Source organism: Chrysochloris asiatica, unplaced genomic scaffold, assembly GCF_000296735.1.
Source record: "Chrysochloris asiatica unplaced genomic scaffold, ChrAsi1.0 scaffold00026, whole genome shotgun sequence".
In the NCBI taxonomy this organism is placed as follows: domain Eukaryota; kingdom Metazoa; phylum Chordata; class Mammalia; order Afrosoricida; family Chrysochloridae; genus Chrysochloris; species Chrysochloris asiatica.
This window is the reverse complement of record NW_006408544.1, coordinates 7645203-7667599: the sequence shown is the minus strand read 5'-3', so window position 1 is coordinate 7667599 and position 22397 is coordinate 7645203. Positions and strand designations below refer to the sequence as shown.

The 22397-nt window shown below is 41.2% G+C and overlaps 1 protein-coding gene across 1 annotated transcript in view; it reads right to left on the bottom strand.

The window, feature by feature from the left end:
• NSUN4 (NOP2/Sun domain family, member 4) overlaps nucleotides 1-22397 on the bottom strand; it is a 45961-nt gene that overhangs the window by 16007 nt on the left and 7557 nt on the right. The window contains exon 3 of the mRNA XM_006839719.1: nucleotides 10642-10796. Within this exon, the coding sequence (XP_006839782.1) occupies nucleotides 10642-10796 (155 nt within the window). The remainder of the gene's footprint in view (nucleotides 1-10641; nucleotides 10797-22397) is intronic.

Sequence of the window (22397 nt, the reverse complement as noted above, 5' to 3'; positions counted from 1 at the left end):
ATCTAGACAAGATGAAAACTATTCAGTGGGGACTCTTTCTTCCCCCACCCACTATTAAACTAAATTCCCCCTTGAAACCTTGTAAGCCAGTCATTTTGTGCCTTTATTGCCCCCTCATTTTAGGTAGCCAAGGTCTAAGTTGCCCATCCCTATCTACCCTGTGTACAGAGCATTGATACTTCATGTGAAGATTCCTTCCCTCTCTGTTGGTATTTAGTTACTACCTCCACAAGTATAAATCAAGTTAATCAAATTGTAGTAATTTACCCACATTTCCTTTATGAAAAATTGTTTTTTTCTTTTTTATCTTCCTCTAGTCGGTTCTGATTATCAAGCCATCGAGGCTAGGTCAAATGGGTACTATCTGCAATTTGGGGTACTTGTAGGGTTGCATTCTTTTACCATACTCATTCAATCTGTAGGCTGAGCAAATAATCTGAGAAACTGGATTACATGAAGAAGAACATGGCAGCAGGATCCTGTGATATACAAATGATACAACCTTTCTTGTTGAAAGTTGTTGTTAAGTGCCGTCGAGTCGGTTCCGACCCATAGCGACCCTGTACAGGGTTTCCGAGGGTGTAAATCCTTACGGGAGTAGAAAGCCTCATCTTTCTCCCGCAGAGCAGCTGGTAGTTTCGAATCGCTGACCTTAAGGTTCGCAGCCCGATTCGTAACCACTACGCTACCAGAGCTCCTTCTTGTTGAAAGTAACAAGGACTTAAAATAGTGACTGATGAAAATCAAAGACCATAGCCTTCAGTATGGGTTGTACTTCAATGTAAAGAAAACAAAAGTCCTCACCACCGGACCAATAAATAACATCATAAAAATGGAGAAAAGTTTGAAGTTGTCCAAGACTTTATTTTGCTTGGCTCCACCATCAACACCCCTGGAAGCAGCAGTCAAGAAATCAAATTATGTATTGCATTATGCAAATCTGCTGCACAAGACCTCTTTAAAGCGTTGAAGAGCAAAGATGTTTGTTTGATGACTAGGGTGTGCCTGACCTAAACCATGGTATTTGCATATGCATGTGAAAGTTGAACAATGAATAAGGAAGACTGGAGAAGAATTGATGCATTTGAATTATAATATTGGAGAAGAAATTAAAAGTACTATGGGCTGCCAAAGGAACAAACCAATCTGTGATGGAAGTAGTACACAGAATGCTCCTTGGAAGCCAGGATGGTCAGACTTCATCTCTCATATTTCACACATACTGTTAAGAAGGATCAGGCTCTGGAATAGGATATCATGTTTGGTAAAGTGGAGGGTTGGAGAAAAAGATGAAGATCCCTAAGTAGATGGACTGGTACAGTGGCAGTAGCAATTGGCTCAAATATAGCTATGATTATGAGACTGGCCCAGGACTGGGCAGTGTTGTGCATAAGGTTGCTGTGAGTTGGTACGGACTCCATGGCACCTAACAGCAACAACTTCCCAAATAAACCCCATACTCAGAGTATGGTGTCTGAGTTCTGTATGGCTATTACAATGAATTATTGAACACAGCCAAGTAGAGAGTGTTGTGGGAAGGATGGTTGGTGTCGTTATTTTTGTACCTACAGAGGTACAAAAGATTTAATAAATAAAGCAGACCAGGTAAGAATATTTATTCTAAACAAATGTACTCTCTCCTACTTATCCTGAAAAGAGCTCTGGTAGTGTAGTGGTTACAAATCAGGCTGTGAACCACAAGGTCAGCAGTTCGAAACTACTAGCTGTTCCGCGGGAGAATGATGAGGTGTTCTGCTCCTGTAAAGATTTTATAGCCTCGGAAACCCTGTACAGGGTCACTATGAGTTGGAACCGACTCCATGGCACACAGCCACCGCCACCATTTATCCTGAAACGTGTGACCTTCTTTATCTATAGTAGACATCTTTGGTTATTTACTCAAAATTGTTCTTATTCCTGATTTTATTGGGAGGGGCAATGTGTCCCCCAAAAAACATTATTTTCCACCTTCATTTTACAGCTGATTATTCTGGTCAATGAATTATAAGCAGAAATGTTCCATCATATTTATGGGAAAGTGTTTAAAAGGAGCTAACACAATTGGGGAAGTACTGGTGTGGCACTGTAGGATCAGCACTGGACTGCTAATCACAAGGTTGGTGGTTCAAACCTACCAACTTCTCCTTGAAAACCCTATACAGGGTCGCTATGAGTCAGAATTGACTTGATGACACTCACTTAACAACAATAACAATACAATTGGACAATGTGGATTTTTTACCCAGTCCTTTCCTCCAGCTTAGACTTTGGCTGGATTCCATCTTGGACTCTGAGGTAATTCTAAGGTTGGAAGCCAACAATAAAATGAGTGGCAAAAAGGCAAGTCCCAGAGTTGTACTTCTGGCCTTTTGGCTTTCTGAGCAGCACCACGGTGGTTAGCAAGAACAAGTGCCTTACAAAAGGTGACAAAAAAGGAGTCAAGAAGAAAGTGGTTGATCCATTTTCTAAGAAAGATTGGTATGATGTAAAGGCACCAGCTATGTTCAATATAAGAAATATTGGGAAAACACTAGTCACAAGGACTCAAGGAACCAAAATTGCATCTGATGGGCTCAAGGGACGTGTTTTTGAAGTGAGTCTTGCGATCTGCAGAACAATGAAGTTGCATTTAGAAAATTCAAGCTAATTACTGAGGATGGTCAGGGCAAAAACTGCTTGACCAACTTCCATGGATCTTACCCATGCACAAAATGTGCTCCAAGGTAAAAAAAATGGCAGACCATGACTGAAGCTCATGTTGATGTCAAGACTACAGATGGCTATTTGCTTCACCTAGTCTGTGTTGGTTTTATTAAAAAACACAACAACCAGATTCGGAAGACATCTTACGCTCAGCACCAACAGGTCTGTCAAATCTGGAAGAAAATGATGGAAATCATGACCCGAGAGGTGCAGATAAATGACTTGAAAGAAGTGGTCAATAAACTGATTCCAGACAGCATTGGAAAGGACATAAAGAAGGCTTGCCAGTCTACTTACCCTCTCCATGATGTGTTTGTTAGGAAAATAAAAACGCTGAAGAAGCCCAAGTTTGAATTAGGACAACTCATGGAGCTTCATGGTGAAAGCAATAGTTCTGAAAAAGCTAGTGGAGATGTTGTTGTTGTTATGTGCCGTGGAGTCGGTTCCAACTCATAGTGACCCTGTACAGGGTTTCTGAAGCTGTAAATATTTACGGGAGCAGAAAGCCTCATCTTTCTCCCACGGAACAGCTGGTAGTTTCGAACTTCTGACCTTGAGGTTCACGGCCCGATTCATAACCACTATGCTACCGCTAAAGTTGAACGAGCTGATGGCTACGAACCATCAGTTCAAGAATCTGTTTAAAATTCAGACTTCTAATGATGACAAACAAAAGATCTTATTTGTGTGTGTGTGTGTGTGCGTGTACGTGTGCGTGTGTGTGTGTGTGTGAAGACAAGTCCCTAAGCTCTATACTGGTCTGGGAATGTCTATATCTGAGTTTGTCTTATATAAGAGAAAAACTTTTTTTTAATTATTTGTTGCTGTATGTGCTTTTGAGTTGGTTCTAACTCATAGTGACCCGATACACAACAGAATGAAACTCTGCCCAGTCTGTACCATCCTCACAACTGTTGTTATGTTTAAGCCCATTGTTGTTGCCACTGCATTAACCCATCTCTTTTGGGGTCGTCCTCTTTTTTTGCTAAACCTTTACTCTACCAAGCATGAAGTCTTAGAAGAAATGTAGCCTGGATATTTGAGTTCTCCATTGTATACAACTCAGGATCCCTATAGGTCAGAACTGACTCAACTCAACAGCACTTAACAACAATTGTATGCAACTAAACCTATTCCAAGGAGCTCTGGTAGTGTAGTAGTAATGAGGGCTGCTAACCTCAAGGTCAGCAGTTTGAAACTACCATCTGTTCTTCGGGAGAAAGATGAGGCTTTTTGCTCCCCTAAAGATTTACAGCCTCGGAAACCCTGTACCAGGTCGCAGTGAGTTGGAACCAACTCCACGGCACATAACCACCACCATCACCACTGCTTACCTAGAGTCCTGGTTCAGCAAGAGAAAGATTTACAGCCTCGGAAACTCTGTACAGGGTCACTACGGATCAGAATCGACTCGACAGCACTTAACAACAACAAAACCTATTCCTAACTTATTCACTATCTATCTTTCATTTTTCCTCTTTTGACAGACATGAGTTCAAGAAAAGTAAGCAAAGCTCACTTTGCTCTTAGTTCTACATGAAAAATAGTATTGTAAGATACATGATAAACAGCATCTGATAATTTACCTGGCCTTGGAGTCAAGGAATGATGAGAGAGATAGGAATCATTGACTAACTGGGTAGCGTAGTGGTTATGAATCGGGCTGTTAACCTCAGGGTCAGCAGTTCGAAAATACCAGCTGTCCCGCAGAAGAAAGATTAGGCTTTCTGTTCCCATAAAGATTTACAGCCTCGGAAACCCTGTACAGGGCCGCTATGAGTCAGAACCAACTCCATGGCACATAACCACCACCACCATCACATACCTAATTTAATAGGTACAGTCACTGCTAAGATTCAACTTAGTATTGCCACAAAGAAATATGGGCCAATCTATGACAGTGTTATAGCATGACTAACAGCCCCCATTTAAACTAGGTATCCACTAAGTCCTTTCAACCCCACCTCACCCTGCCCCCCTATGGAAAAATAATAAATAAACTTCTTACAGAAAAAACTGCAAAGGTCAGAATGATCCAAGGACACCTGAACAAACAGGATAAAAACTTAGCCCATCCATACAAACAAGATAAGGGTTTACTGGTGGGTTTACTCCCACTTACAGGATAAGGGTCTGCTGGAATTTTCCACCCCAGGTAACAAGACAAGTCTGTTTTAACCTCTCTGTGTTTTTGTATAAAACTCTTTTCCCCTCTTCACTTCGGGGTCAGAGTGATTTGGGTTTGAGCTCCCACTCTGGCCACCGGCAATAAACTGCTCTTTAAGGTTTCCGAATCAAGTTCTTTTTGCCTCGTGCAGCTGCAACAAGAGCATTCAAAGAAATAAAAACTGTATTTTCTGTTCCGGAAGAATTTATAGCAGGATATGGACTTAAAATAGGAAAACTGGGTTCTAATTCTGGCACTACCTCCAACTAATGTAATATTTCTTTTAAGTTACTTAATCTTTCAAAGCTCAATTGTCCCATCTGCAAAATATGAAGGTTGGACTAAGTAAACTCCAAGTTCCCTTGCTGCACTAATACTCTGTGATTCTGTCTTTCTGGGGTAAAGGAGTCACTTGGTTGAGGAACTAAGATGGAGGTGTGCAGGTGCTGGTAATTTAGCATTCCTTAGAAGAACAACTCTCAATTATTCTCCTTTCTCTTATTTAAAATTACCTCCTCTTTCAAGTAGTCCTACTCGTTTCTAATGGACTCCCACAGAGATGAAGATCAGCACAACCCAACACACAGCCTGGGCTCTCTTGCACTGGACTCATTAAACTATGTTAACATCTTTTCTCCTCTCTCTATCTGAATTACCCATGGACCTACTATTAGGCTGTAGGCTAATTCAAACTATACAAACAGGATGACTAAAACTAAAGAAAGACTAACAGGCTCAGGCTCATGGTAAGAGAACTCTGGCTGGGTTACTGGGTAGGTATGAAAACTCCCTTGTGACTATTTCTCAGATTCTCAAAGAAGGACTACTGCCTGTTTTAAGGCAGGATGTTGGTCAGTGGATGACAGAAATGAGTGCTCACAGTATAAGGCCCATGTTGGGCTATACTACGGAGACAAATTAAGCTTGGGCCTGTCCCCAAGGAATTCACAATCTCCAAAAAGGAGGAGATGCATCCAGTAAAGCTCTGACACAAAGCTAACAGGCTAACAGCTACAAAAGTAATGCCAATGATATATGGGGAGCCCAGGAGATGAGACGTAATACTTCTGAAGTAGTCAGCAGAGGTCATGAGGAAAGACTTCCAGAAGGTGGCAGACTTGAGCTGAGGCTTGAAAGCTAAAAGGATTTGTCCAGTAGAGCCTGGGAACATTCTAGAGAATGAACACAACATGAGCAAAGGTGGAGGTTTACAGGCAACTTAGAATAGTAGAGGGTGAAGAAAGCAAACAAATCCTGGGAAGGGTAACATATAAAAATTAAAAGGATGGAGATTTTGTCAGAATTGACTCAATGGCAGTGGGTTTAAGGAAAAGAAGCCCAGGTAACTCAGTGTGTTACACATTCGGCTGCTAACCACAAGATCATCAGTTCAAACCCACCAGCTGCTTCTCCAGAGAAAGATGAGGCTGTTTGCTTCTCAGAAATCACAGAGAGCAATTATATTCTATCATATGTTGTTGTTAAGTGCCATCAAGTCTCTTCTGATTCATACTAACCCTGTTTAGGGTTTCCAAGGAGCAGCTGGTGAACTTGAACCACCAACCTTATAGTTCAAACTGAGCTTGCAGACCAGCACATTAACCTGCAGTGCCACGTTTCTGTAAGTTGAAATTAACTCATATGGCAGTGGGTTTGGTTTGGTTTAAGGAGCTCTGGTGACCCTGTGAGTAGGCATTCAGCTACCAACTGCAAGGTCAGCTGTTCAAAGCTACCATAGGAACCAGGCTGGAACAGCTAGAGCAACAGAAGATACATCTTCAAAGAAAGTTCATCAGGAAAAACCCAAAACAAAAATGGCAGTATGACTGGCTACTTCAAGAATAAGCAAGTTGTTCAACAGGAAGCCATCAAGATAAGCAACCAAGTCCCTCCAGGTCAAACATCCCTCTAAGACTGAAACTCAAAGGGAACACATGAGTAGGCATGTAAGTTTGCTGGCAGCCACATTGGTCTACTGATAAGTGGAAGAGGGGGGAAGAGAGCAATGAAGAAATTGGCTGAGTTCAACTATGTTCCATAGACTCCAGTTGACTTGGAGATGAGAGAGAGAAGAGGAAGGGCTGGTTAGTCCAAAGTGTGGTGAGACCTGGAGACACCCGAGCACATGGACAAGGTCATAGCCACAGAGGGCTAGAGCTGAGAGGGAAGAGTCCAACTGATACGAAATGAGGGGAGATGTACAAGAACACCCAAACTTGCAGATAGTACTCATTTGATCTAGCCTCGATGGCTTGATAATAAGAACTAAACTAGAAGAAGATTTTTTTTTAAAAAATTTTTTGATAAAAGAAACGAGAGTAAATTGGTACAATTTGATGAAATTGACCTATACTCATGGTGGTGGTGGTTAGGTGCCGCAGAATCGGTTCTGACTTATAGTGACCCTGTACAGGGTTTCTAAGGCTATAAATCTTTACAGAAGCAGAAAACCTCATCTTTCTCCCACAGAACAGCTGGTAGCTTCAAACTGTTGACCCTGAGGTTAATAGCCTGATTCATAACCACTACGCTACCAGAGCTCCTTATACTCATGGAGGTAGTAGCTCTAAATACCAACAAAGAGGGAAGGAATCTTCACATCAACTCTCAATGCTGTCCCCTCTGTACACAGGGTAGCTAGAAACGGGCAACTTAGACATTGGCTACCTAAAATGAGGGGGCGATAAAGGCATGAAATGACTGGCTTACAAATTTTCAAGAGGGAGTTTAGTTTAAGAGTGGTGGTGGGGAAGATAAGAGTCCCCACTGAAGAGTTTTCATTTTGTCTAGATGGGTCTAGTAAAAAGAGATGGGGATAATAAGATTCTTACAATTCAATAGTGAGTAATTGTTATGATGACTAATTGAGACTATCATAATTGTAAAGGTTTTTGTAACAAAAATGGGGGAGTAGTTAATCTTACAAGGAGCTCTGGTAGCATAGTGGTTACGAGTTGGGCTGCCAACCTCAAGGTCAGCAGTTTGAAACTACCAGCGGTTCCGCGGGAGAAAGATGAGGCATTCTGCTCCCATAAAGATTTACAGCCTCGGAAACCCTGTGCAGGATCACTATGAGTTGGAATCGACTCCACAGCACTTAACAAGTTAATCTTATAGTCCAGAAACAGAGGCCCTTAGGACCATCAAGGGAGAAGAGCACAAGCGGAATGTAGGACCCTATCCAGAGAAGCAGCAACACCAGAGATGGAGGCAGAGATGTGGACATGGAGAGAGGGAACAGCTGAGGACTCTACATTCACGGGAAGAGAGGGACTGAGAGCTGGCTGCCAGTTGGCAGACTTGTAGAATGTGCCCTTTGATAGTGTAAATTATTATATATGCCTGAGTGTTTAAAAAAAAGAGAGCTAAATGAATATAGAGAAATACTGTTAACTGATGGTGCATGGAGGGGATTATAATCACTGTAATGAAACACACTGTATGATTTGTTGAATGTAAAACTGATGATCTGCCCTCTAAACTTTCACTCAATTCACAATAAAAACTTTAAAAAAAAAAAAAAAAGAGTGTGTGGGGGAAGATAGAGTCCCCACCGAACAGTTTTCATCTTGTGTACATGGGTCTGATGAAGAGAGATGAGGATAAGATTCTTACAATTCAATAGTCAGTAATTGTTATCATGACAAACTGTGACTGTCTCAATTGTAAAGGTAGAAGATCTGTAACAAAAACGGGAGAGTAGTTAATCTTACAGTCCAGAAACAAAGGACCCTAGGACCATCAAGTGAGAAGAGCACAAGAGGAACACAGGACCCTATCCAGAAGCAGCGACACCAGAGATGGAGGCAGAGATGGGGACATGGAGAGAGGGAGCAACTAATGATTCTAAATTCTTGGAAAGAGAAAGACTGAGAGTTTGGTGGCCAGGAGGCAGGCTTAAATTATTATATATGGTGGTTTAAATTATTATATATGCCTGAATGTTTGAAAAAAAAAATGAGCTACAGTGAGAGAGAAATACTGTTAACTAATGATACATGGAGGGGATTATAATCATTGTAATGAAACAAAGAAAGTACATGATTTGTTGAATGAAAAACTGATGATCTGCTCTATAAACTTTCACTCAATTCACAATAAACTCTTTTTAAAAAAAGAACTACCACAGGAGAAAGATAAGGCTATCTGTTCCTGTAAAGACTTACCATTTTGGAAACCCTATACGGGGTTACAAATCATAGCAACCGTATGCACAACAGAACAAAACAGTGCCCAGTCCTGTGCCATCCTCACATTTGTTACATTTGAGACCATTGCTGCCACTGCTGCGCCAATCCATCTCACTAGGGGTCTTCCTCTTTTTCTCCAACTCTCCACTTTACCAAGCATAATGTCCTTCTCCAGGGACCGGTCCCTCCTGATAATATGTCTGACACATGAGAGACTAAGTCTCATCATCCTGGCTTCCAAGACATATTTTGGCTGTACTTCCTCCAACACAGATTTGATTGTTCTTCCGGCAGTCCACAGTACTTTTAATATTCTTCTCTAATACCATAATTCAAATACATCATTTCTTCTATAATCTTCCTTATTCATTGTCCAAGTTTCACATGGATATGAGCCTACCATGATTTATATCAGGTGAACCTTAGTCCTCAAACTTGCTTTTGAACACTTTGAAGAGGTCTTGTTCCACAGATTTGCCTAATGTAATATGTTGTTTGATTTCTTGATGTTGTTTCCAAGAGTATTGATGATGGAACCAAGCAAAATGAAGTCTTTGAAAACTTTAATATTTTCTCCATTTATCATGATGTTATTTATTAGTTCAGTGGTGAGAATTTGTTTTCTTTACACTGAGGTGCAACCTATAGCAAAAACTGTGGTCTTTGATGTTCATCAGTTAGTATTTTAAGCCCTCTTTACTTTCATGAAACAATGTTGAATCATCTGCATAGCGTAAACTGTTAATGAGTCTTCCTCCAATCTTGATGCCATATAATTATTCATATAATCTAGCTTCTCAGATTGTTTGCCCAGCATACAAACTGAATAAGCATAGTGAGAGAATACAACCCTGGTGCACATCTTTCCTGAGTTTAAACCATTCAGTGTCCCCTTGTTCTATTCCATCAACTGCCTCTTGGTTCAGATTCCTCATGAGCAGAATTAAATGTTCTGGAATACCCATCCTTTGCAATGTTATCCATACCTAATCATGATTTACACAGTCAAAAGTCTTTGTATAATCAATAAAGCACAGGCAAACATCTTTATCCATTGGCAGTGGATAAAAAATGGAAAGGAGCCTCGGTGGTATAACAGTTAAAATGTCTGGCTGCTAACTGAAAGGTCAGCAGTTCAAATCCACTAGCTGCTCCATAGGAGAAAGATGTGACAGTTTACTTCCATAAAGATTTACAGCCTTGAAAACCCTGTGAGACATTTCTACCCTATTCTATAGAATCACTGGACTCAATGGCAATGTGTTTGTTTTCCTTTCAAGAAATGGAACTTAATTTTGGAGTCAAAGTAAGTGAAGGCAGAGGGGTGAAGAGATCATGAGACTGATCAGGGTCCTACTTTCATTTGCTTTCAGAGACCCTGCCCAAGAATCTGACTTGGTGAGCAGACTGAGAATGGGAAGAGGTCATTCATCATTACAAGCTGAGAAAAAATACACTATCTTAGCAAGCAAGCACTGTCCCCTTCTCTGACCTTGGTACCAAACAGCCCATTCAGTGTGCCCCTGACTAGTTAAGGTGGGAAATCCTCCCTGCCCAAGACACCAACAATCCCCAACTTACGGCAACAGCCAGTCTGCAGTAATGCTAATGTCTTTCCCCCAGGGGCAGCACACAGGTCAAGCACGGTGTCCCCAGGTTGCAGGCCAAGGGCCAGCACGGGCAGCAAGGAGGCAGCGTCCATCAGGTAGTACTCCAGGACACCTAAGCTGCCAAGCCTGAAAAAAGAAGAGTACCTTAATATCAAATTCCAGATCAGGACACCACGGGCATCAAAACCATGAAGTCCATGTCCTCAAAGACTACTGAGCACCACTCAGCAAAGCCACACTCATTTATTCATCCATACAACCGGAGTGATCTTTTTAAAACAGATGTCAATTCACCCCAATCCAGCCCCACTTGGCTCTTTATTGTTCCTCAGTTAAGTCATGCTTGCTCCTGTCTCAGGCTTTTGAAGTGTATATACTTTGTGCCTACAACATTCTTCCCCCAAATACCTATGACTTACTCCCTCACTTGTCTCAGGTCTCCCCTCAAGTTACCTCGTTAGAGAGGGTTTGGCATTCCCTGACTACTCAATCTAAAATGGTAGCCCTTACTCCCATCACTACACCACTCTTTGTTTGTAGAGGTGTGGTGGCTTGTGTGTTACTGTGATGCAGGATCACCCTAAGGATAGGCAGGTTTCAGCTGAACTTCCAGACTAAGACACGCTAGGAAGAAAAAGAGATAGACTATTTCTGAATGCTTAGCCACTGAAAACCTTATGAATAGCAGAACATAGTCAGACATAGTGCCAGAAGATGAAAACATTATACTATAACATCAGAATACTGTCAGATAAGGTGCCAGAAGATGAGTCCTTCAGGTTGGAAGGCACTCAAAAGACAACTGGGGATGAGCTGTTTCCTCAAAGTAGAATTCACCATGATGATGCAAATGGAGTAAAGATTTTAGGGACCTTCATTTGCTGATGGGGCACAACTCAAAATAAGGAGAAAAAGTTGTAAACATCTATTAATAATCTAAACATGGAATATATAAAGTAGGAAGGTAGGAAAATTGGAAGTTGGTACTATATGGATAGTACCCTATCATAATTAGCATTGTACTTCAAGGTAGGTCTTGAAATGTTCTTTTCTATTATGAATGCGATGCCATTCCTCTTCAACTTGTCATTCTCAGCATAGTAAACCATGTAGTTTTCTGATTCTAAATGGCCAATAACCACTACAATTCAACTCATTAATTCCTAGGATATTGATCTTTATGTTACATTTCATTGTTGACAACTTCTAATTTTCCTATCTTCCTACTTTACACATTCCATGTTCTGATTATTAATAGATATTTACAACTTTTTCTCCTTATTTTGAGTTGTGCCCCATCAGCAAATGAAGGTCCCTAAAAGCTTTACTCCATTTGCATCATCATGGGGAATTCTACTTTGAGGAGCTCTGGTAGCGTAGTGGTTACAATCAGGCTGTGAACCACAAGGTCAGCAGTTCTAAACTACCAGCGGTTCCACGCGAGAAAGATGAGGCTTCCTGTTCCTGTAAAGATTTACAGCCTTGGAAACCCTGTACAGGGTTGCTATGAGTCGGAAACGGCTCCACAGCATACAGCCACCAGCCACCACTATCCATATGCTTACAAGAAGGACCAGTTAATACAACTCTTATCCAAATTTATGCACTGTGAGAAACTTTGTCTATACTGACAGACACTCAATCCAATATGTACTCATTTTAGTGAGAGTGAGGTTTTCTTTAATCGATTTTGCAAAATCAGGTGCCCAATCCAGTAGACACAGGCAGCCGAGCCACATGGCCCTCCACAGATGGTATTTATTCTTGTCTCCAAAAAGCCCCTCCTCCAGTTCCACATATACAATTCTATGGCACATCCCATTTTCCCTCCCCACAGAGAAGTCAAAATGACTTTTACCCATGGTCTTAATGGCTATGTTGTTGTTAAGTGCCGTCAAGTCGGTTTTGACCCATAGCGACCCTGAATAGGGTTTCCGAGGCTGTAAATCTTTACGGGAGCAGATCGCCTCATCTTTCTCCCGCGGAGCAGCTGGTAGTTTCGAACTGCTGACCTTCCAGTTCGCAGCCGGATTCGTAACCACTACGCTACCAGAGCTATACTCTTATTTAAATTTCCTAGTCCTAGAACGGCCTGGGCCTGCTTGTTTCAACAATCTGTCTGCCAGATCTAGCAATCTCATGAATTTCTGAAGCTGGACCATGCCCACAAGAGTTATTTCTCACATGCACCAACCACTAAAGCCAGTGATGAAGAAACTGAAGAACTCTAACAACTTCTTCCATCAATTTATCATGATGGTCCAGTGGTGAGGATTTTTGTTTTCTTTATACTGAAGTGTAACACACGGTCTTTGATCTTCATCAGTAAGTATTGTAAATCCTCCGCTTACATCAAGCAAGGTTGTATCATCTGCACATAGTAGGCTGTTAATGAGTCTTCTTCCAATCCTGATGCCATGCTCTTCTTCATACAATCCAGCTTCTTGAATTATTTGCTATGCATTCAGGTTAAATGAGTATGGTGAATAAATACAACCCTGAAGCATACCTCTTCTGATTTTAAGCCATTCAGTGTTTCCTTAATCTGTTCGAATGACTGTTTCTTGGTCTATGTACAGGTTCCTCATGAACACTATTAAGTGTTCTGAAATACTCATTCTTTGCAATGTTGTCTATAGCTTGTTATGATCCACACAGTGGAAAGCCTTTGCGTAGTCAATAAAGCACAGGTAAACATCTTTCTGGTATGATATCCCTTGTTCCACATTCTCATCTGAGTCCGACTTGAACCTCTGGCAGTTCCCTATCAATGAATTGTTGCAGCTGTTTTTAAGTTATCTTTAAGAAAAATTTACTTGCATGTGATATTAATGATACTGTCTGATGATTTCCGCATTCCCCTGGGTCATCTCTCTTTGGGATGGGCTCCCTTCCAATCAATTGGCCAGGTAAGCTGTCTTCCAAATTTCTTGGCATAAATGAGTGAGTGCCTCCAATGCTGCATCAGTTTTCTGAAAGATTTCAATTTGTATACCATAAATTCCTGGAGCCTTGCTCTTTGCCAACGCATTCAATGCATCTGGAACTTCTTCCTTCAGTATTTTACTGACTATACAAAGATTTTCGACTGTGTGGACCATGACAATCTATGGGTAACATTGCAAAGAATGAGTAATCCAGAACATTTAATTGTGCATAGACCAAGAGGCAGTTGTTCGAATATAACAAGGGGATACTGAATGGTTTAAAATCAGGAAAGGTATGCACCAGATTTGTATTCTTATTCAATCTGTATGCTGAGCAAATAATCTGGGAAACTGGATTATATGAAGAAGAACATGGCATCAGGATTGAAGGAAGACTCATTAACAACCTGTGAAAAGCAGAAGATACAGAGATATTGTGTAACAGATCTGCCTAAAAAATTACGCTTGTTTGCTGAAAGCAATGAGGACTTAAAATACTAATGAAGATCCAAGACCACATTAGTATGGGTTGCAACTCAATGTAAAAAATAAAATTCCTCAAAATGGGACCAAATAAATAACATCATGATAACTTTGCTTTGATCCACTATCAACATTCATGGAAACAGCTGTCAAGAAATCAAATGACATATTATATTAGGCAGATGCTTAAGAGCAAAGATGTCAGTTGGAGAACTAAGGTTTGCCCTGACCTAAGCCATGGTATTTTCAATAGTCTCATATGCATTTGAAAGTTGGACAATGAATAAAGAAAACCTTAGAGGAATCCATGCCTTCTACTATGGTGTTAGAGAAAAATTTAAAGTGCTATGGACTGCTAGAAGAACAAATAAATCTGCGCTGGGAGAAGTACAGGCAAAATGCTCTTTAGAAGCCAGGATTGTGAGACTTTATCTCCTATACTTTGGACATGTTATCAGGAGGGACCAATCCCTTGAGAAGGACATCATGCTTTGTAAAGAGGAGGGTCAGCAAAAAGTAGAAGACCTCCAAGGAGATGGATTAACATAGTGGCAGTAACAATTGTAAGGATGGTGCAGGATATCCAATGCTTTGTTCTGTTGTAACTAGGGTCACTATGAGTCAGAACTGACTGGAGGGCAACTAACAACAATGGATGTTACATTGCAGGAACTATGCTAGGTGTTTACTATGTACCATTTCATTTAACCTTCACCCTAACCTTATAAGGAGTCTTTATAGTGGTGCATTAGGCAAATCTGCTGCACAAGACCTTTTTAAAGTGTTGAAGAACAAAGATGTCAGCTTGAGGACTAAGGTATGCCTGACCCAAGCCATGGTATTTTCAATAACCTCATATGCATGCAAAAGCTGGACAGTGAATAAGGAAGACAGTAGAAGAATGGATGCTTTTGAGTTATGGTGTTGGAGGAGAATATTGGAAATACCATGGGCTGCCAAAAGAACAAACAGATCTGTGTTGGAAGAAGTACAGCCAGAGTGCTCGTTGGAGGCCAGGATGGCCAAACTTCGTCTCTCATACTTCATACATATTGTCTGGAGGGACCAGTTGCTGGAGAAGGATATCATGTTAGGTAAGGTGGATTGTCAGAGAAAAAGAGAAAGACCCCCAGAAAGATGGATTGGCAAAGTGGTAACATCAATGGGCTCAAGTGTGGCAACAATTGTGAGGTTGGCCCAGGACCGGGAGTGCTTCATTCTGTTGTGCATAGGGTTGCTATGAGACAGTACCAACTCGATGGCACCTAACAACAACCTAGTGGTGCAATTGTTACAGTTATTGATTGCCAACAGAAATGTTGGAGGTTCCGACCCACCAGTCACTTTGCAGGAGAAAGATGTAGCAGTCTACTTCCGTCTAGATATTATAGCCTTGTAAACCCTATAGACTCAATGGTGTGGTACTGTGAGTTAATGTGTTGGACTGCAAAATCAGTTTGAACCGCAAGGTCAGTGGTTCAACCTCCCCAGTTGCTCCTCGGAAAGGACCTATACAGGGTCACTATGGGTTGGAACCGACTCAGTGGCACTTAACAACAATAACAACAAACCCTATGGAACAGTTTTATTCTGTCCTATAGTGTGGGTCAGCAGTTTGAAACTACCAGCTGTACCGCAGGAGAAAGATGTGGCGTTCTGCTCCCGTAAAGATTTACAGCCTCGGAAACTCTGTACAGGGTGGCTATGAGTTGGAACCGACTCCACAGCACATAACAACAACCACATAGTATGGGAATTCAACACCCTCTACTGAGTCCTGGTATGGCTCCGTGAGTTAATGTGCTGGACTACAAGATCGGTTTGAACCACAAGGCTGGCAGCTCAAGTTTATCAGTTGCTCCTCAGAAACCCTATGCAGGGTCTCTGTGAGTCAGAACAGACTCAACGGCACTTAACAACATAGTTTTGCTTTAAGCTGGAATCAACTCCAGAACAGTGGGTCTGGTAATAGGGTCTGACAACCCTATGGGAATCCCTGGATGGTGCAAATGATTAATGCACTCAGTCACTGAAAGGTTGGATGTTCAAGTCTACTTAGAGGTACCTCAGAAGAAAGGCCTGGCAATCTACTTCTGAAAAATCAGCCACTGGAAATACTATGGATAGCAGTTGTATTCTGGCATGCATAGGGTCACCATAAGTAGGAATCAACTCAATGGCAACTGCTTAGTTGGTTTATAATCTTGTGAGGCAAGAAATCATAAATTTTAGAGCCAGACTGCCTGGGCCCCAAACCAAGTTCATTTGTTTATTAACAGAATGACTGCCAACAAATTACTCAATTTCTTGTTCCTCAGCTTCCTAATAAGAATACCTACCAGTTAAGATTATCGTGAAAATTGAATAAATTTATATGTCAAGTGCTTATGACAGTAAGCAGTACATAGTGAGCTATGGTGTTAGCTATTATTATTTTCTAGATCAGGAAATCAAGGCTTAGATATACAATGTCACAGGTCTAATAAGTGGTAAAGGCACGATGCAAACCTAGGTTTGCCTGATTCCACAACCCATGCTTAAAAGCTTAGATCTCTAGGACAGATCCTGGCACTGATTAGTAATATGCACATAGCCTACAGACACACCCAGCCCTGGCAATCCTAGACATTTGCAAGCAACCCTGAGCCACCAGAAAAGTCCTCATACTCCAATCTGAAACCTCCTGGCATTCAAGATCCTCACAAGTGGTGCCCATATACCTTTCCAATCTCATCTTTGACTCTTTTGAAGCATAAGCCTTTCCTCAAGCAAGCAAACACATAGAACTATTACAAAAGCCTCCTAATCTATCTCCCTAATTCCAATCTTGCTCCTCTCTCCAGTCTGATTTTTACACAGCAGCTAGAGTGATACTTTAAAAATTCTAATCTGATCATCTACCACTCATCTGTCATTTTGTTGTACTGTGGTGGCTTGTGCATTGCTGTGATTCTGGAAGTCATGCCATGGGTATTTTAAATACCAGCACAGTCACTAACGGTGTATAGGTTTCCTCTGAGCTTCCAGGTGAAGACAGACTAGGAAGAAAGAGAGATGAACTACTTCTGAAAATTTAGTCACTGAAAACCTTATGAACAGCAGTGGAACACTGTCAGCACCAGAATACTGAATATTGAAACATGATTAAGAACACCATAATATTGTCAGATACAGTGCTGGAAAATGAGCCCCTCAGGTTAGAAGGCACTCAAAAGGCGAGTAGGGAAGAGCTGCCATCTCAAAGTAGAGTTGACTGTGATACTATGAATGGAATAAAGACCCCAGGACCTTCATTTGCTGATAGTTGTTTTTTTTTTAATTAGTTTTACATTCATTCTATCATATACCGTTTCATTGCCATAGTTACCATCCCGTCCATGCATCATCACCCAACCAAAGGGCATACCCTGCATGCTTTCCCTCTCTGGATCTCAAGTCCCCAGCCACTCCATCTCTTCACTTCACATCATCATCTCTGCCTCCATCTTGGGCCTCACTGCTTCTCTGGGTAGGGTCTCGCTCTCTGCTCTTCTCCATTGATGGTCCCAGGGACCTCCGCTCCTAGACTGAAAAGTTAATCACTCCCCTCCTTGCTATAAAATGTCCACCTTTACATTTACAACCCTCACAATCAGTCCTGATAACAATTATTTACTATTGCATCACAAGAGACCCATCTGCATTTCATTTCATTTCATCTTGCTGATAGTTGTTGTTATATGCCGTGGAGTCAGTTCCGACTCATAGCAACCCTGTACAGGGTTTCCAAGGCTGTAAATCTTTACAGGAGCAGAAAGCCTCATCTTTCTCCCGCAAAGCGGCTGGTAGTTTCGAACTGCTGACCGTGAGGTTCGCAACCCGATTCATAACCACTGCGCTACCAGAGCCCAACTCAAACTGAAGAGATATAGCTGTAAACATCCATTAATAACTAGAACATGGAATGTACAAAATATGAATGTAACAAAATTGGAAGTTGTCAAAAATGAAATGAAATATATAAACATCGATATCTTAGGCATTAGTGAGCTGAAATGGACTGGAATTAGCCATTTTGAATCTGACAACCACATGGCTTACTATGCCGGAAACGACAAATTGAAAAGGAATGGCATGGCATCACATTCATCATCAAAAAGAACATACCAAGATCTGTCTTGATAATACCCATAGGCCTAAAAGGAAGACCAGTTAAAGCCATTATTATCCAAATTTCTGCACCAATCACTAAAGCCAGTGATGATGAAATTCAAGAATTTTACCAACTTCTTCAGTCTAAAATTGATCAAACATGAAATCAAGATGTATCGATAATTACTGGCAATTGGAATGCAGAGGTTGGAAATAAAGATGAAGGATCAGTAGTTGGAAAATATGGCCTTAGTGATAGAAATGATGAAGAAGATCCCATGATAGAAATTTTTTTTTAATGTTTTATTGTGAATTATGTGATAGTTTACATGGGAGAACATTAGTTTTACATTCATTCTATTGTATATTGTCTCTCATTGCCAGGGTTACAATCCCCTCCATGCAATCCTTCCCCCCGTACCCCCACCCCTCCCCAGGTCTAGGTCTTCAGCACACAGTTGCTCTCCCTCTCTGGATCTAAACATGATAGAATTTCGCAAGATAAATGGCTTCTTCACTGCACATACCTTTTTTAACAACATAAAAGACAACTTTAAACCTGGACCTCATCAGATGGAATACACAGAAATCAAATTGACTAAATCTATGGAAAAAGACAGTGGAAAAGCTCCATATCATAAGTCAAAATAAGGCCAGGGCCAGATCATAAAACAGCCCATCAACTGCTCATATGCAAATTCAGGCTGAAGCTGAATTTGAGAGCCAAAATATGGCCTTGAATATATGCCACCTGATGTTAGAAATCTTCTCAAAACAAGAACAGAAGACCAGAAGAGTTGTGGGATGACATCAAGAACATCATACAGGAAGAAAGCAAAAGGTCATTAATAGGCAAGAAAAAAGGAAAAGAACAAAATGGATGTCAGAAGAAACTGAAACTTGCTCTCCAGAAGAGATGCTAAAACAAATGGAAAAAGTGAGGAGGTACAAGAGCTGAACAGAACATTTCAAAGGTCAGCTCAAGAAGACAAACTCAAATATTATAACAAAATGTGCAAAGACCTGGATAGTTAGAAAACCAAAAGGGAAGAACACGCTCAGCATTTCTCAAGCTGAAGGAACTGAAGAAAAAATTAAAGCCTCAACTTGTGGTACTGGAGAATTCTATGGGGAAAATATTGAATGATGCAGACGACATCAAAAGACGATGGAGTAGCTCAAAAGAGGGAACAAATGTTTACAGCGAGGATCATTTCTGCCCCCTCCATACACAGAGTAGACAGGGATGGGCAACTTGGACATTGGCTACCCAAAATGGGGGTGCTACAAAAGCAAGAAGTGACTGGCTTACAAACTTTCAAAAGGGACCCTATATCCAGAGGGCGTGAAGGAAGGTAGAATCTCCACTGAGTAGTATCCAATCGGTCCAGGCGGGACTGATGAAATGAAATGTGAATGGGTGTCTTGTGATATAATAGTGAATAATTGTTATCAGAACTGCTTGTGAGGGTTGGAAATTTAAAGGTAGACGTTTTGTAGCAAGGAGGGGAGTGATTAACTTTTCAGTCTAAGAGCGGAGGTCCCTGGGACCATCAAGGGAGAAGAGCAGAGAGCAGGACCCTACCCAGAGAAGCAGTGATGCCTGAGATGGAGGCAGAGAAGATGACGTGGAAAGATGGAGCAGTTGGGGACTTTAGACACAGAGAGGGAGAGGGACTGTGTGCTGACAACTAGGGGCAGGCTTGTAGGGTATACCCTTTGGTTGGTTGATGATGTATGGAAGGGATTGTAACCATGGCAATGAAACTATATACAATAGGATGAATGTAAAACTAATGTTCTCCCATTTAATCTACCACATAATTCACAATAAAACATTAAAAAAAAAAAGACGATGGAGTAGCTCAAAAGAGGGAACAAATCTTTACAGCAAGGATCATTCCCACCCCCTCCATACACAGAGTTGACAGGGATGGGCAACTTGGACATTGGCTACCCAAAATGGGGGTTGGGGGGCCTACAAAGGCAAGAAGTGACTGGCTTACAAGCTTCAAAGAGGGAATCTAGATCCAGAGGGCATGAAGGAAGGTAGACTCTCCACTGAGTAGTATCCAGTGTATCTAGGCGGGGCTGATGAAAGGAGATGTGGATAGGTCTCTTGTGATACAACAGTTGAATAATTGTTATCAGGACTGACTGTGAGGGTTGGAAATGTAAAGGTAGACATTGTGTAGCAAAAGAAGGGGAGTGAATAACTTTGCAATCTAGGAGCAGAGGTCCCTGGGACCATTAAGGGAGAAGAGCAGAGTGCAGGACCCTACCTAGAGAAGCAGTGACACCAGAGATGGAGGCAGAGACAATGACGTGGAGAGATGGGAGTGGCTGGGGACTTTAGACCCAGAGAGAGAAAGGGGCTGTGTGCTGATGACCAGGGGGCAGGCTTGAAGAGTAAACCCTTTGGTTGGTTGATGATACATGGAGGGGATTGTAACCATGGCAAGGAAACAATATACGATAGGATGAATGTAAAGTTAATGTTTTCCCATGTAAACTATCATATAATTCACAATAAAACTTTTTTTTTTAATTTTTTTTAAAAGACGATGGAAGGAATACACAGAGTCACTGTACCAAAACCATTTAAAGAGTTAGCATATGATCAAGAGCCAATCATCCTGAAGGAAGAAAACCAAGGTGCATTAAAGGCATTGGCAAAGAACAAGGCACCAGGAATTGATGGAATAAAAATGTAAATCTTTCAACAAACTGATGCAGTACTGGAGGCACTCACTCATCTATGCCATAAAATTTGGAAGACAACTTCCTAGGCAACTAACTGGAAGAGATTAGCATTTGTGCCCATTCCAAAGAGAGGTGACCCAATGGCATGTAGAAATCATCCAACAATATCACTGATATCCCATGTGAGTAAAGTTTTACTAAAGATAATACAAAATGGATGCAACCATACATTGACAGAGAACTTCTAGAGGTTCAAGCCGGATTCAGAAGTTGGTGTGGAATGAGGGATAGCATTGCTGACTATGCAAAAGCTTTCGATTGTGTGGATCATGACAAGCTATGGACAACATTGCAAGGAATGAGTATTCCGGAACACTTAATTGTGCTTATGCAGAACCAGTACCTAAACCTAGAGGCAGTTGTTCGAACAGAACAAAAGGATACTGAATGGATTAAAATTAAGTAAGGTGTGTGCCAGGGGTGCATTCTTTCACCATACTTATTCAATCTGTAAACTAAGCAAATAATCCGAAAAACTAGATTACATGAAGAAAACCGTGGTATCAGGATTGGAGAAAGATTCATTAATAGGCTAGTATATGCAGATGATACAACCTTGCTTGCTCAATGCAAAGAGGACTTAAAATGTTTACTGATGAAGATCAAAGACTACAATACCTTTGGCTATGCGTTGCATCTCAATGCAAAGGAAACAAAAATCACCACTGGACCAATAAACAACATCCATATAAATGGAGAAAGGATTGAGGTTGTCAAAGATTTCATTTTGCTTGGATCAATCAACAACACTCATGAAAGCAGCAGTCAAGAAACCAAATGACATATTGCATTACGCAAATCTGCTGCACAAGACCTCTTTAAAGTATTGGAGAGCAAAGATGCCAGTTTGAGGACTTTGAGGACTAAAGTGTGCCTGACCCAAGCCATGGTATTTTCAATGGCATCATATGCATGTGAAAGTTAGACCGTAGATAAGGAAGACCACAGAAGAATTGATGCATTTGAGTTATGGTGTTGGATGAGAATACCAAAAGTACTAAACAAATAAACAGAAGTACAGCCAGAATGCTCCTTGAAAGCCAGGATGGCTAGACTTCGTCTTGGATACTTCGGACATATTATCAAGAGGGACCAGTCTCTGGAGATGGTTATCATGTTTGGTAAAGTAGAGGGTTCAAGAAAAAGAGGAAGACCCCCCAATGAGATGGATTGGCACTAGCAATGGGCTTAGGTGAAGCAACAGTTGTGAGATTGGCACAGGACTGTGCACTGCATAGGGTCACTATGATCAGTATCGACTCAATGGCACCTAACAACAACAATCTGATCATATTATTCCCTAGCTTAAAATGTTTCATTACCTTCTCTTTGGGAAAAATGTCCAAAATTCCAAATGGCCTGTAAGACATTCACAATCTGACGCCTGCCTTTTTCTGTAGCCTCATAGTTAGCCTCCCTTCTC